The following is a 15,809-nucleotide window of genomic DNA, read 5'->3' on the forward strand; positions in this document are numbered from 1 at the left end:
CTATAAGCTGGTTCTTTGAGAAGATAAACAAAATTGATAAACCATTAGCCAGACTCATCAAGAAAAAAAGGGAGAAAACTCAAATCAATAGAATTAGAAATGAAAAAGGAGAAGTAACAACTGACGCTGCAGAAATACAAAGGATCACAACAGATTACTACAAGCAACTACATGCCAATAAAATGGATAACATGGAAGAACTGGACAAATTCTTAGAAATGCACAACCTTCTGAGACTGAACCAGGAAGAAATAGAAAATATAAACAGACCAATGTGATTGGTCTGAACTGAACTATGATTCGATTTCAACTGAAATTGAAACTGTGATTAAAAATCTTCCAACAAACAAAAGCCCAGGACCAGATGGCTTCACAGGCGAATTCTATCAATCATTTAGAGAAGATCTAACACCTCTCCTTCTCAAACTCTTCCAAAATATAGCAGAGGGAGGAACACTCCCAAAATCATTCTATGAGACCACCATCACCGTGATACCAAAACCAGACAAAGATGTCACAAAGAAAGAAAAGTACAGGCCAATATCACTGATGAACACAGATGCAAAAATCCTCAACAAAATACTAGCAAACAGAATCCATCAGCACATTAAAAGGATCATACACCATGATCAAGTGGGGTTATCCCAGGAATGCAACGATTCTTCAATATACGCAAATCAATCAATGTGATACACCATATTAACAAACTGAAGAATAAAAACCATATGATCATCTCAAAAGATGCAGAAAAAGCTTTCAACAAAATTCAACACCCATTTATGATAAAAACCCTCCAGAAACTAGGCATAGAGGGGACTTACCTCAACATAATAAAGGCCATATATGACAAACCCAGAGCCAACATCATCCTCAATGGTGAAAAACTGAAACCATTTCCACTAAGATCAGGAACAAGACAAGTTTGCTCACTCTCAGCACTATTATTCAACATTGTTTTGGAAGTTTTAGCCACAGCAACCAGAGAAGAAAAAGAAATAAAAGGAATACAAATCGGAAAGGAAGAAGTAAAGCTGTCACTGTTTGCAGATGACATGATACTATACATAGAGAATCCTAAAGATGTTACCAGAAAACTACTAGAGCTAATCAATGAATCTGTTAAAGTAGCAGGATACAAAATTAATGCACAGAAATCTCTTGCATTCCTATACACTAATGATGAAAAATCTGAAAGTGAAATTAAGGAAACACTCCCATTTACCACTGCAACAAAAAGAATAAAATACCTAGGAATAAACCTACCTAAGGAGACAAAAGACCTGTATGCAGAAAACTATAAGACACTGATGAAAGAATTTAAAGATGATACAAATAGATGTAGAGATATACCATGTTCTTGGATTGGAAGAATCAACACTGTGAAAATGACTACACTACCCAAAGCAATCTACAGAGTCAATGCAATCCCTATCAAACTACCACTGGCATTTTTCACAGAACTAGAACAAAAAATTTCACAATTTGTATGGAAACACAAAAGACCAAGAATAGCCAAAGCAATCTTGAGAAAGAAAAACGGAGCTGGAGGAATCAGGCTCCCCGACTTCAGAGTATACTACAAAGCTACAGTAATCAAGACAGTATGGTACTGGCACAAAAACAGAAATATAGATCAATGGAACAGGATAGAAAGCCCAGAGATAAACCCACACACATATGCTCACCTTATTTTTGATACAGGAGGCAAGAATATAAAATGGAGAAAAGACAGCCTCTTCAATAAGGGATGCTGGGAAAACTGGTCAGCTACATGTAAAAGAATGAAATTAGAACACTCCCTAACAGCATACACAAAAATAAACTCAAAATGGATTAAAGACCTAAATGTAAGGCCAGAGACGATCAAACTCTTAGAGGAAAACATAGGCAGAACACTCTATGACATAAATCACAGCAATATCCTTTTTGACCCAGCTCCTAGAGAAATGGAAATAAAAACAAAAGTAAACAAATGGGACCTAATGAAACCTAAATGCTTTTGCACAGCAAAGGAAACCATAAACAAGATGAAAAGACAACCCTCAGAATGGGAGAAAATATTTGCAAATGAAGCAACTGACAAAGGATTAATCTCCAAAATTTACAAGCAGGTCATGCAGCTCAATAGCAAAAAACCAAAAAACCCAATCCAAAAATGGGCAGAAGACCTAAATAGACATTTCTTCAAAGAAGATATACAGATTGCCAACAAACACATGAAAGAATGCTCAACATCACTAATCATTAGAGAAATGCAAATCAAAACTACAATGAGGTATCACCTCACACTAGTCAGAATGGCCATCATCAAAAAATCTACAAACGATAAATGCTGGAGAGAGTGTGGAGAAAAGGGAACCCTCTTGCACTGTTGGTGGGAATGTAAATTGATACAGCCACTATGGAGAACAGTATGGAGGTTCCTTAAAAAACTACAAATAGAACTACCATACGACCCAGCAATCCCACTACTGGGCATATACCCTGAGAAAACCATAATTCCAAAAGAGTCATGTACCACAATGTTCACTGCAGGTCTATTTACAATAGCCAGGACATGGAAGCAAGCTAAGTGTCCATCGATAGATGAATGGATAAAGAAGATGTGGCACATATATACAATGGAATATTACTCAGCCATAAAAAGAAACGAAATTGAGTTATTTGTAGTGAGGTGGATGGATATAGAGTCTGTCATACAGAGTGAAGTAAGTCAGAAAGAGAAAAACAAATACCGCATGCTAACACATATATATGGAATCTAAAAAAAAAAAAATGGTCATGAAGAACCTAAGGGCAGGACGGGAATAAAGACGCAGACCGACTAGAGAATGGACTTGAGGACATGGGGAGGAGGAAGGGTAAGCTGGGACAAAGTAAGAGAGTGGCATGGACATATATACACTACCAAATGTAAAATCGATAGCTAGTGGGAAGCAGCTGCATAGCACAGGGAGATCAGCTCGGTGCTTTGTGACCACCTAGAGGGGTGGAATAGGGAGGGTGGGAGAGAGGGAGACGCAAGAGGGAAGAGGTATGGGGATATATGTATATGTATAGCTGATTCACTTTGTTATAAAGCAGAAACGAATACACCATTGTAATGCAATTATACTCCAATAAAGATGTTAAGAAAAAAAAAAGATAGATGCACCCCAATGTTCATTGCAGCACTATTTATAATAGCCAGGACATGGAAGCAGTCTAAATGTCCATCGACAGATGAATGGATAAAGAAGATGTGGTGTGTGTGTATACACACACACACACACACACACACACACACACACACACACAATGGAATATTACTCAGCCATAAAAAAGAATGAAATAATGTCATTTGCAGCAACATGGATGGACCTAGAAATTATCATACTAAGTGAAGTAAGTCAGATAGATAAAGACAAATACCATATGATATCACTTAACATGTGGAATCTAAAATACGACACAAACCAACATATCTACAAAACAGAAACAGACTCTCAGACATAGAGAACAGACTTCTGGTTGCTAAGGGAGAGGGGAGGTGGCGGAGGGAAGGACTGAGAGTTTGGGATTAACATATGCAAACTAGTATATATAGGATGGATAAAGAAACAACAAGGTCCTACTGTATAGCACAGGGAACTATATTCAATATCCTCTGATAAACGATATTGGAAAAGAATATGATATATATATATGTATGCATATATATATAACTCAATCAGTTTGCTGTACAACAGACATTAACACAACATTGTAAATCAGCTATACTTCAATTTAAAAAAATAACAGTGTAATATAGGAAAAGGAAAGATCAAGTGTATTTTCAGATTGTGTTTTATACTTAAACTCAAAGCAACTCAATTTTTAAAAACACTATCAAGATAAAAGAATTTGATAAGGAGGGTAAAAATAAGTAGGCAAATACAAATAACCCCAATAAAATACAAATAATGCTAATAAAATACAAATAACCCCAATAAAAGTAGAAGCTACAACACAGAACTAAATTTATTAAGAAATCTTATTGCTTAATACTATAAAATCTCAATGAAAACATAAAACAAGATCTGATTCAAATTACAGGTAAGTGTATGTTCCTGGATGGAAAGTCAATATTTAACAAAATTTTCCTGTTTATATGTAAGGTGTGCAATTATACAATTCCAAGATGAATCCCAATTCTACTTCTTTTTCTTTTCTTTTGGGACCAGATAGAATTATTTTAAAATTCCTATGGAAGAATATACATCACAGAGAAGTCAAGAAATTCTGGAAAGTATTAGTGACAGGAGAGTTGCCTTATCAGATATTAAAATTTATTCAAAACAGCAAACTTTCATTATTGGCACAGGAATAAACAAACAGATTAGTGGAAAAGAAGAGCAAGTCCAAAAACAGATCGAATATATAAGAATATCTGATATGTAGCAAAGTGGCAACAATCAGCTAAATAAAAATGGCAGTTGGAGAAGTACAAAAAGGAAGAAAGAATCTACCACGCCACTACACATCTTCATTCTAAGGTGCCTGCTGTCACAGTATGGGGTATCACAGTCCTAAGAGTGGAATGACTACATCATTAAATTCAGGAATGGTGTATCAGAAACACAGGAAGCAAAAAAAAAAGAATGAAGAAAATCTCAAGATACCAAAAAAAAAAAAAAAAAAGAAAAGTACTAAGTTTTAATAATGAGAGGACAAAGGAACCTTGGCAAAGACTTCGAGACTGGATATTCTACAGTCATTCATTCATCCACACAACCAGCATTTACTGAAAGCAAGGAATACAGAGCTGACATACAGGTAAAGAAGTACAATGTAATATAAATGTCAAAGTATCTGTACAAATATATTAAGAAGATGTCCATACATTTTATCTATGAAAATAAGAGTAAAGTTCATAGAAAAGATAGCATTTAAACTTGGTATTTAGAATGACTGAACGTTTTTAAAGAGGAAAAGGTTGTGGGAGTGGGATAGGGATTAACAAGGCATTTCCAGAAAGAGGGAAGAGATGTGCAAATGCAAAAGTGCATGAGAAAACACGCGGTGGTTGGAGAAGAGAAGCTGGGGTAGGTAAGTATTGATTCTGCTAATGTTTCAGTTGCCCCTTTCCAGGCAAAGATGCCATCTGTTTGCATACTAGATTTGTCTCCTCAGAATCAAATTCCTTCCAATAGCAATCTAAGTTCTACAGATCAACCAAAGGACAGATGCACTGCAATCAAGTTCAGTGGAGGATAATCTTAGGAAAAGTAACACTGCCAGACTTAAATCTTGAGCAGTTCAAACCATGAGACCTTTCTTTTATTTCCTGTTTTCTCTGTCTGCCTCTTTACCAGACAGACACAAATACAGGAGTAGCCCTGAGAATATCTGTCTATAGCTCTTAAGGCACTGGAATTCTACACTATAAACTATAAGTATGACAATGTATTGAAATTTTTAAATGATTTTTTTTTCCCCGTTGAGAAATACTACTGGGAAAAGTCAATTGAATCTCAATTGTAAACTGTTTCAATTTGGATCTAAGGGTAAACAACACAGTGTCCTTTGTTTGTGGGCACAGGGTGGGAATTATTATTAAGTACCTTTACAAATTCTTGAAATTTTGGAAACGGACACATGACAGACACGATATTAACACTTCTATGGATAACTTAATTTTCAGAAGTGTGACTGGTTTGATGTGAGGAAGCAGCATTTCCACTTGATAAATTACTAATGCTTTATTTCTGAAGAAGAATGTGTAGTAAGTTATCTGGACATTTTTGCTAGCAGATAGGACTGTTGCAGATATTTCTATATTAATAGCTGGGACTTATCAGAATTAGAAGGTGGGAGTGGGGGCTTGTTCTGGGGTTTCTATTTTCTGTCTTAATACATGGGAAGAACGCCTCAATCAAAACTGTGTGACTTTTTAAGGGAAATATGTATCTGTGGAATGAGATTTTTAGAAAAGCCAATCTGGATGACATTTTATCGTTCAGATTTAAGGCTGCTATTATTTGGTGTACTTATATAATCTCACCTAGTACCCTTGATGGCACAATATGGCCAGATACAGAGCTAGGAGATTAAAAAAGAGGGGCGTGGGGTGCCTTCTTGGTCTTGTTCAGTGTTTCTCAAAGTACAGCTGTGTGCAATTAACTGGGATGCTTGTTTAAAATTTCAGATTCTGATCCCCCAATTTCAGAGGGTCTGATTCAATACTCTGGAGTAGGACTCAGGAATCTACACTTTTAACTACTACATCAGCTGATTCTGATGCAGAAGAGAAACACTGACGCATGCAGTAATGGCACAGGACAAATTAATGATAACCACTACAGACGTTAACTTAGAATATTTTCCTAAGTGAAAAAAGCAGTTGATTTAATAAAACTATTATCATTGACTTTAGTTACACTGATAAATATTAACAATTATACTATAACTCATTGCTGATAGTTAATAATGCCGTACAGTTCTTTAAAAAGCTATACCAAAAGGGCAATTTTTCAAGACTTTTTGTCAAAATGTCACTCTGTAACAGAAATACAGTTCAAAAAATTGACTATCAAAACTCTAAAAAAATATATAATTTAAATAAAGTCCTTTTATTACAAGGTCCTTAAGGGAATACTGTTATGCTGTTCAGACTTTTTTTTTTTTTTTTTAATAGTAGAACTGATCTTTTTTCATATCTTTTCTCTGGTATAAGAAGCACACGCTTTACCACAATCTCACAGTCCTCACCCCACACACTCCTACACATATAGGAGTTTTTTTAACAAGTCGATCTTTTAAATATTTTACACTGCATTCAAATAAAAAGTAATCAAAAATAACACGTGCCATACAACATCTTTGTTAGAGTGACTCTTGCATGGGTATGGACTAGTGAATTCACCTATTAGATATTTCATTTATAGATAAATAAATTGATTTATAGATCAATAAAGAATCATCATTATGGGACAGCTGACTAGACATGAAAATAATCTAATTACTTTAAACCAGATATTATCATGGTAGCCACTGAAACTATATATATATATATATGTGCACACACATGTGTGTATATACATGTATATATACACATACATATATACATATATATAATTTAAGGCTTATTAAAGATACTTACTACTATTAATAATGTAGCTCGGAATCATTTTACCTTTTAATATTGCTGCTGAAATTCCAATGGTAGCACAAAATAGGGGGGAAAAAGCAAAGGCATTAAAGAGTTATATGGAATAATATTCTGCCTGTGTTTGATGTGCTTAAATGCATGTATATAGGAAAGAAGATCTGAGTTGGAAAAAAGGGCTCAGGAAAAAAAAAAAAAACAGGCACACAGGCAGATTTAAGAAGATCAGAAATCCTTTCTACTGTTTCTCTTTATACATCCTTACATACATCCTACTCACTCCATAGTGCTTAAATAGTTGACATCTGAATGAATCTCAAAGAATAAAGCAATACAAGAAGACAAGACAAAACACTAATTTGGCTAGCACTAGATTATTGCTAAACTTTTTTTTTTTATTGTTCCCCTTGGAAGTTATACTGAATTGAAATGAATAAGTTTCCTACCTATCTACCAACCAAACATCCCAACATCAAAAACCCTGTACAGATTATACAACTTTATCCATTTAAGCGGGGATGGGAGGAGTACTGCTCTCTCTATAGGTGTCTCCAGTGGATAAGAAAGACTGCTGTTATAAGCAGGATTTCAGTCTATGTCTGATGGTTCACTTTCCCTCATTTCTCCTCTATTCCTAGATGTGAAACTATGAAAGAATACTACTTAAGACCTTGCATTTATACAGCAATTTGGCCTAGAGAGGACTATATCATGAATTAAGGCATGCTATCTTGTTCTTCAGGCATCAGCCATGTGTAACTCTTGTAACTTACAAATACCTATGTGATCAACTTGGATCTCAATGGAAAGAAGCTGCTAGATTTCTATTGCCTTCAGCAAGACAGTGGTCATTTGATTACAGGTGGCCTGGTAAAACCCCACTACTATTATATTGTATATAACACCCTTCTATACAATCTCTTTTTATTCCTTATTAAAAAAATAGAAGATGTAGTATCAGTGAAATTGAATGGTGAACATCTGTGGATATTAAAAATGACTCAGGGTAATCTCTTGTATTTTTATCACTGGGCAGAATTATAGCAAAAATTATAAATTACATACAAAAATATAATTCTAGAAACATTCTAACTCAGCGAACAAAGCAAAATAAACATTTTACTACCCTTTTTTCCAAAAGAAAAATATATTTTGAAACCATCTTCTAAAAAGTTTACTTCTTTTACCAGTGAACCATAAATAATCTTTGCGCAACTCATTTTTGTTATCAAGTTAGGAAAGTTAATGCTAAGCTGAATACAAATGATTTTTTACCCTTACCTCGATCTTTTGCTTTGTCAGAAAGGAGCACCTCTACCTCCTCATATTCCCGGATGGCATCCAATATGATACTTCCTTCTTTACTGAATAAGAACAGCATGGGGATCGTGATGTCATCTGTGTCCTTTCCATCACCTGCCATCTGGAACAGAGGGGCAGTATCACTGCTGCTCCCCTCATTGTCGTCTAGCCAGAAAATGAATACAGCAAACATAAAAACGTTCGTCCATTAAAAAGGTCTAGCTACCAATCTTTACTGTTTTTTACCTGTTGACGGCATTAATTTTCTGCATCAAGAACCATAAAAACACTCATACTTTTGGGGCCCACTAATTCTACTCCTAGAAATCTATCCTGAGGAAATAATTCAAAAGAAGCAAAATGATCTATGCCTGAAGAAGTTTACTGGAGTGCTTTTTGTAACTGTCAACAACTGTAAACTATTATAAGTAAATTATAACGAACTACCTGAGGGAACACACAGAAAAACATAATGTTATTATTACATAAAAAAAGTAGAACACAAAATTCTACGATTATGACTATAAAAATTTCATATGCTTATGAAAAAGCCTAAAAATGGAAAAATTCAAAGACTTGAATTACAATGATAGAACTATGAAATTTTATTGTTGTTTAAGATTTCTTCTAATGGCATTATATTGTTTTACCAAACTACAAATTGACGGTTCTTTTTAATCTACTGTTCACAAGGAATAATTATGACTATACTGTTTTTTCCTCTGTAAGTTGAATGAAACACTATTGTTACTTTACGCTGGTTAAATAATAGGAGTACGACTGCTAAATACTGTTTTACTGGTGATGCCAGTTATGTCCAGCCCTAATCTTACACGCCAGTCTCCCTGGAGAACCTGCCCATCCCTTCTCAGACAGCTTGCGTGGATAGGCCCTTCTAAGTGGAGAATACCATGTAGAACCCATCCCCTTAGCAGTAACTGACTAGACAAAGGATGGCTACCTGACCCTCAGTCTCTCTGCTGCTTGTCACTGTTACAACCACTCAACTCCGCCACTGTAGCTTGAAAGTGGCTATAGATGACATGGAAACAAACTGACATGCTGTGTTCTAGCAAAACTTTCATTTACAAAAACAGGCAGTGAGCTGAACTTGGCTTGCAGGCTGTAGTTTGCCAACCTCTGATTTAAGTTATGAAGCAGAATTTCTCCTAATACTTACTTAGACTAATGAAATTCATGCATTCATTAAATCAACACTGGCGTGCCGATATGAGATAAGCAAAAGGCATAGTAAATAATTTTTCACTGAAATAAATCCTACTGTTTTATTTTAAATCTCTTAATGTTTATTTACCCTGAGTTCAAAAAGGAAATCTATCCTAATTAGAAAGAACAAATTCAAAATGGAGTTCCCCTGTGAGACAATCTATACAGAAGAACTAACTTCACAAATAGGATGTGACCTCAGGTTTTCCAGTTCTTTCTGAATGTAAACTCATATTTACTTAAAGCATAGAAAAATTTATATTTTCCCTGATAGTCATGCCCTGCTTGTCACGATATCAGTGATTTTTTGTGGAAAATGAAAAGGCAAACACACTGGTTGACATACATGCGTAAAATGATTTGAAGTTTATAATTTCAGTGGAAAAAGACCCAAGGAGATAAAAACTTGCTAGCAACTAGTGCTTATACCCATGACATGTCAGTTATTTTAGGAAATTTTATATATATTATCTTCAAACCTTACAACCACCTAAAAGATATTTATTACCATTTTCACTGGAGCTAAAAAATACACTATGGAATAAACAGATAAAGAAACTAAAGCTGGGCCAAGGTTACACCATGATTTTGTGGCAGAGCCAGGAACTACAACCCCACGTGTCTGACTCCAAAGCCGGCACCTATGTGGAGTAATGGATACTTTCAGTGACTCCCCACTGGAGGTGGCACGGTGTAATTCTTGCTCCCAGGGGGCTTTGGATCTCGTGGGCCCATTTTTTTATCCATGGTATTGGGTGTTTTTAGCACTCACTCCTACTGCACCTTCACACCAGACCCCAAGTACTTTTATTGGCATTAATATACAGAAACCCAAATCTAGACTTTCAAACAGGATATGAGATATATACACATTCTTAAGGGAGTCATTGGATTACCTATCCATTATGCTGGCTAGTGAAGTAAAAATAGTGACAAACTCTGATAAAAGTTTGGAAAATGAAAGCGAAAATCCTAAAAATTACGTCTTAGTCAACACAAGGACATGGAGGATTACTTACCAATAACAATGCCACCAATGGCTCCAGCATTCTGGATGTTGCGTGCCTTTTCTGCAAACATGCACTGTCCTCTTTGTATCAAAGCAATCTTTCCCATCACTGCCTCAGGGTTAGTAAGCTCTGAACAACCATTGTACGGTTTACTGCTTGCAACAAATCCTCTTGTCTGGCAGAAATAAAAGTAACTTAAGTAATCTTTTATCTTCTCCAATCACTACCTAGTCATTAAAATTCAATATCTAGAGCTTTAAGTAGACCTCACTTCTTTTCTAATGATAACATATACAATATATATTTAGCACAAATTTTTGTTTTGAACATTTTGCATATTATAGTACCCAACCAATATTTCTACCGTGCGTTGCAGTTTATGAAGCATTTTTACGTAAATTACTAAACCAGATCTTTATAATGACTCTGAGTGAAGTAATACAGATAATATTTCCATTTTACGTATGGGGAAACTGAGATTCAGTTTACATAATTTGCTCAAAGTCACGATGTTAGTAAGTGGTAAAGTTGGAACCTCAGGCTGACTCACTACATACCCATACCTACACTTACAAGAAGCTGGGAACCATTTTTAAACCATAACTGGTAACAGGAAAAATTTTTGAAAGAGGGGAAAAATGGATTTAGTCTACATGAATCTGCAAGCAGTTCTTCTTCCAAGAAAAATTAAATCCACCAGAGAACTGATTTTAAAGATGGGAGTGTAAAGACGTTTCAAGATCCTTCTCTCTCTTAGAAGGTAAACTCCATGAGGGCATAAATCTTCACTGGTTTTTGTAAACTTGATACATAGCAAATATCTAAAATACTGCCTAGAAAAAGAGTTATTGAATAAATGAATCAACTATAAACCTACATAGCTTTAAAATATACACTAGAAAACGTTTAAATTGGGGGTAGTAGAGTTCAAAGACCACTGGCTTTAGATGATCAGAATAGTTGGGTTCTGGTCTAGTGGCTAGCTTTGCTACCAGTTAGTCAGATAGTTGAACCTGTGAACTTCGTTTCCTACAGTAAAACTAACAGGATAGACTAGCTTAATGGCCTTCCAAATTTGCTCAGTGGAACCTCAGTGTCTGATGCTCTCCACAGCCACTTGTCCAGAGCACCTCTGCTTTAGCTGTTCCCTACATTAAGCCTCTGAGTTAGATTTTTGTTCAAAGAAAGGTTTCAGTAGTTACAAAGTTTGAAAACCATTTTTAGATAAGTTAAAGGCATTGAATTAGAGAACAATATCTGAACATTTTAAGTAAAATTCTATAACCATACTGCATACATAAATTATGACTCAATATTTTCAAGATATGCTTTTAATTTTAATCTACTTTAATCTGGGAGATTAAATATTTAGGTGTTTTAAATAAGTTAAAACTACTAAATTAGAAAAGAGACTAAGAAATTAGACAATACTTAACTAATATTTGAGTTCAATTTCAACAAGCATATTATAGGTGTACAAACCTCTTTATGTTTAGACAGATCTAGCCCAAACTGAGCTGGACCAGCAGTTAATACTACCCGGCCGAAAAATGGGTGAGAAACAATTTGTACAGCTCGTGGAGGTAGCTGCTGTTCTTTTTGTTGTTGACTTGACAATTCAATCATCTCCTGCATAAACCTCAACCCATCTTCTGCGTCAATTGGACTAGCAGCCTAGGAAAGAAACAAATTAATTTTATCCTTTCTGGAAACTTTCAACTTTTTGATTTCTTAAATACTACTGCACTATAGTTTTCTACTCAAAAAATTTCTCCTATCAGTTTTGGTCTCTACCAAATATTCATGGCCTTATTTGTTCTCAAAAATATTACTTCTGGTAATATTTTCTGAATATAACATCTGTAATTTTTATTAATGTCTCTTTCACTGTCCTATAAACCACTTTTGATACAAATTGAGAAGTGCACTTCCACTAAATGCTCACTTTGCTTGTTTTCTCCTCTGGTTGCCCTTTTAAGAAATAAACCTCATAACTGACCCATATTCCCCTTCTTCTTCGAAATTATGAATGAACAACCAGATTAAATTCAAAACATAAGTATCAGGCACCTATTACATCCCAGCAGTTGACTAGGCACTAGGGACATAATCTTTTACTTTAAGAAGTTTGTATCTAGAGGAGAGAGACATGTAAAATTAGCTATGATAAAATTTCTCAAGTGGGAAAGTGCACTAGTAACACAGACAAAGGAAGGACTGATTCTGTCAGTGTGTATCTGGGAAATATTTGGAATGATTCAAATTGAATCTTAATAGAGGAAAAGGTGAAGAGTGCCTGACTACAGGAGGAAAAGGATGAATTCCTAACACCTTATAGGAAAAGTCAATGGAACCTGACAAGGGATAGAGGACAGAGGAGAACGGAAAGGAGCTGGGAGAAAGAAATTCAAGCCCATCCTGAGATTTCTAGTGTTGGTGACTTAGAGAATGATGATAGGGTTGACTGAGATGGAGAACGAAAGGGCAGAGAGACAGACTGTAGTGGGAGGAGGGAGAGAGAATTAATTCAGGTTTGGACAGATTGAGATTGAGATGCAGAAATGTACGGCAGGTAGATTATAGCTGGGTTTAAAAAGTAAAGTAAAGTTGGGTTTAAGAAGTAAAGTAAAATCAGGATTACACACATGTATCGCGTGTACAAAGATGACAGCAGAGCTTGTAGAAATAGATGACACTATTGAAGAAGAGTATAGTAAGAAAAACATACGATCCAGGTTCTTTGGTAGTGCCTATACTGAGTCGTGCCAAGAAGAGCTGCAAAGGAATCTACAAAATATTGCACAGAGTATTTGGAAAGGTGTTGCTGGAATGCCCTGGAAGCCAAGAAAGGGGTAGGTTTTAAAAAGAGGCCAGCCAATAGTTACATAAAAGTTCAGTCAGAGGAGGACTAAGGGGCTACTGGCTGGCAATTATGTCACTGGTGACCCATGTGAAAGCAATGTCATCAGAGATGTCATTCCCACCGCTGGGGAGTGAGGATGAGTGAAACGTAAGCGAGCAGACAGAAGTCTCGTTAGGGAAGGAGGGATGATGTGGCAAGAATAGGGATGAGACAGAAACCTGAGGGGAAGGCAAGGTGAGGGGAAGGCAAGGTGAGGGGAAGGCAAGGTGAGGGGAAGGCAAGGTGGTGGGAAGGCTGAATCCGAGATTATGGGGTATCTGAATATGGTTCTACTAGGTTGAAATTATTTCTCAAACTGTAGTTTTCTCAGAATTAATGCAGTAATAAGGTGGATAATTTAAAGGCCTCGGGTTATGAAAGCTTTTAAAGCAAAAATCAATAAAAATTTCTCCAAGAGGTATGTTATGTTTCCTAGGCATAGATAAATAAATGCAAATTTTGATTTCTATAATGAATAAAGTATTTAAATTCAGCTCTTTGGAAACTAAAATAGTGTAAAATAGAGATATAAATATTAAAATGAATTATTAGCTTTTAAGATTATGTTCTAAATAAAACAGTGGAAAGACAAGGGACTGAGAAATAGAAAACTTAGATCTGAGTCCTATATTTGACCATATTAACATAAGCAAATTACTCAACCTATTTGTGACTTGATTGATTTATACTACAAAGGGGTTGAATCAGATGGCTTTCCAAAATACTTCCAAGTCCTAAAATTCTGATACTCTGACTTTAAACCACACACTGAAGATTTTTAAAAAGCCAATGTCATTATCTTATTAAAGCTACTGAGACCAAAGAGGACAGAGATGGTAGCTAATTAGTACAGCAATGTCTTACTTGGATTGCATGTTGAACCAACTGGACTCTTCCATCTTTGAGGTGAATCAAACTCACCCCCATCTTCTTCAAGATTTCTAAATGCTCAGGGTTAGTGGCCATGAAATCTCTGGCTCTCAGAGGGGGTTTAGCTCCACTCCTGAAACTCTCCTCTCTGCTAAAAGGAATTATAGGCAAGGCTTAAAAAAACCCACAAGTCAGAATTGGGAAAAAAAAGCATAAGGCAAACAAATTGCTAGTTTTAAACCAGTGAAAAATGGAATAACTAGAAAGAGTTACTTACCTACATATAACTTAGGTTTTTAATAAGTGGTATAGCTTTCAAATATATTTTACAGTTACAAAAGCTTGTATATTATCTATAAGGCAGTATTAATCAACAGCATTACAATTATTTGAAGGTACACAATAGGTTGGCTTAGAGATTTATTATTATTTATTTCTCCCTCAAAAAACAGATGTTTCTCTCAATATTTTAAAAGCAAAACAATACTTATATCAGTGAACGATAACATTCACTTAAGAAAAATAATTTTTTAAAATTTCCTAGTAATGGTTTTTCTAATGTAACTATTTGGAAGAAAATGCACTCATTAAGGCAAAAAGTTTTATTCAACAACCAAGAATAAGTACCTCATCAAAAAAATCAAATCAAAACACTGTTATTTTTCCTATACAGAAACTACAGATAAAAGGAAAAATATTTTCTACATATACAAAACGTGGAAATATTTGATGAAACTGTTGTGTAAAAATGTGCTCTGGATCTAGAGGGGTGGGATAGGGAGGATGGGAGGGAGATGCAAGAGGGAGGAGATATGGGAACATATGTATATGTATAGCTGATTCACTCTGTTATAAAGCAGAAACTAACACACCATTGTAAAGCAATTATACTCCAATAAAGATGTTTAAAAAAAAAAATGTGCTGTGGAAGTTACAAACTATCATACGCTGCCATTATTACTTGGTTCATTAAACAAAAGATACACAAAAATTTCCATAATAATAAAAAGACATTACTGCAGAATAAACTTTGCTATCTAACTTTACTCACCAATTTTTAATTTTAATCAGTGATAAGTACATACTCAATATTTTTGATCTAAATGAATGTCTTCTTGGCTGTTATATGTTCCTTACATTCTCTGTCATTTACTAAGAATTCATTTTGATATTAACAAATATAAAATAAGACATCTTACACTCTGATGATGCCTCGGGGACAGCTCTTGTCCACCACATTTTTCAAGGGTTCACGAATGCTCTGAGCATACAGTGGGTCATTAGGGAAGAGAATCTGAGTGTTTGGACAAGTCCAATCAAAATTACTGTCATCCAGTTCCGTATATTCTGAAGTCTAAAAATATAAAAGAAT

At 35.2% G+C, this 15,809-nt stretch overlaps 1 protein-coding gene across 8 annotated transcripts in view; it reads right to left on the minus strand.

Annotated features, from left to right (window-relative positions):
* The window catches only part of EDEM3 (ER degradation enhancing alpha-mannosidase like protein 3), an 80,038-nt gene that overhangs the window by 21,259 nt on the left and 42,970 nt on the right, over positions 1 to 15,809 (minus strand). For 2 of the 8 annotated variants that reach the window (XM_036851324.1, XM_036851314.1), the window contains exons 15-20: positions 15,637 to 15,791; positions 14,432 to 14,588; positions 12,148 to 12,339; positions 10,675 to 10,840; positions 8,408 to 8,593; positions 7,121 to 7,168 (exon numbers count right to left, since the gene is read on the minus strand). In XM_036851324.1, coding sequence (XP_036707219.1) covers positions 7,121 to 7,168; positions 8,408 to 8,593; positions 10,675 to 10,840; positions 12,148 to 12,339; positions 14,432 to 14,588; positions 15,637 to 15,791 — 904 coding nt within the window. The remainder of the gene's footprint in view (positions 1 to 7,120; positions 7,169 to 8,407; positions 8,594 to 10,674; positions 10,841 to 12,147; positions 12,340 to 14,431; positions 14,589 to 15,636; positions 15,792 to 15,809) is intronic. The other 6 variants (XM_036851335.1, XM_036851355.1, XM_036851342.1 and 3 more) reach the window with 6 other exon arrangements.

The sequence above is a fragment of the Balaenoptera musculus genome, chromosome 1 (genome assembly GCF_009873245.2).
Source record: "Balaenoptera musculus isolate JJ_BM4_2016_0621 chromosome 1, mBalMus1.pri.v3, whole genome shotgun sequence".
NCBI lineage: Eukaryota > Metazoa > Chordata > Mammalia > Artiodactyla > Balaenopteridae > Balaenoptera > Balaenoptera musculus.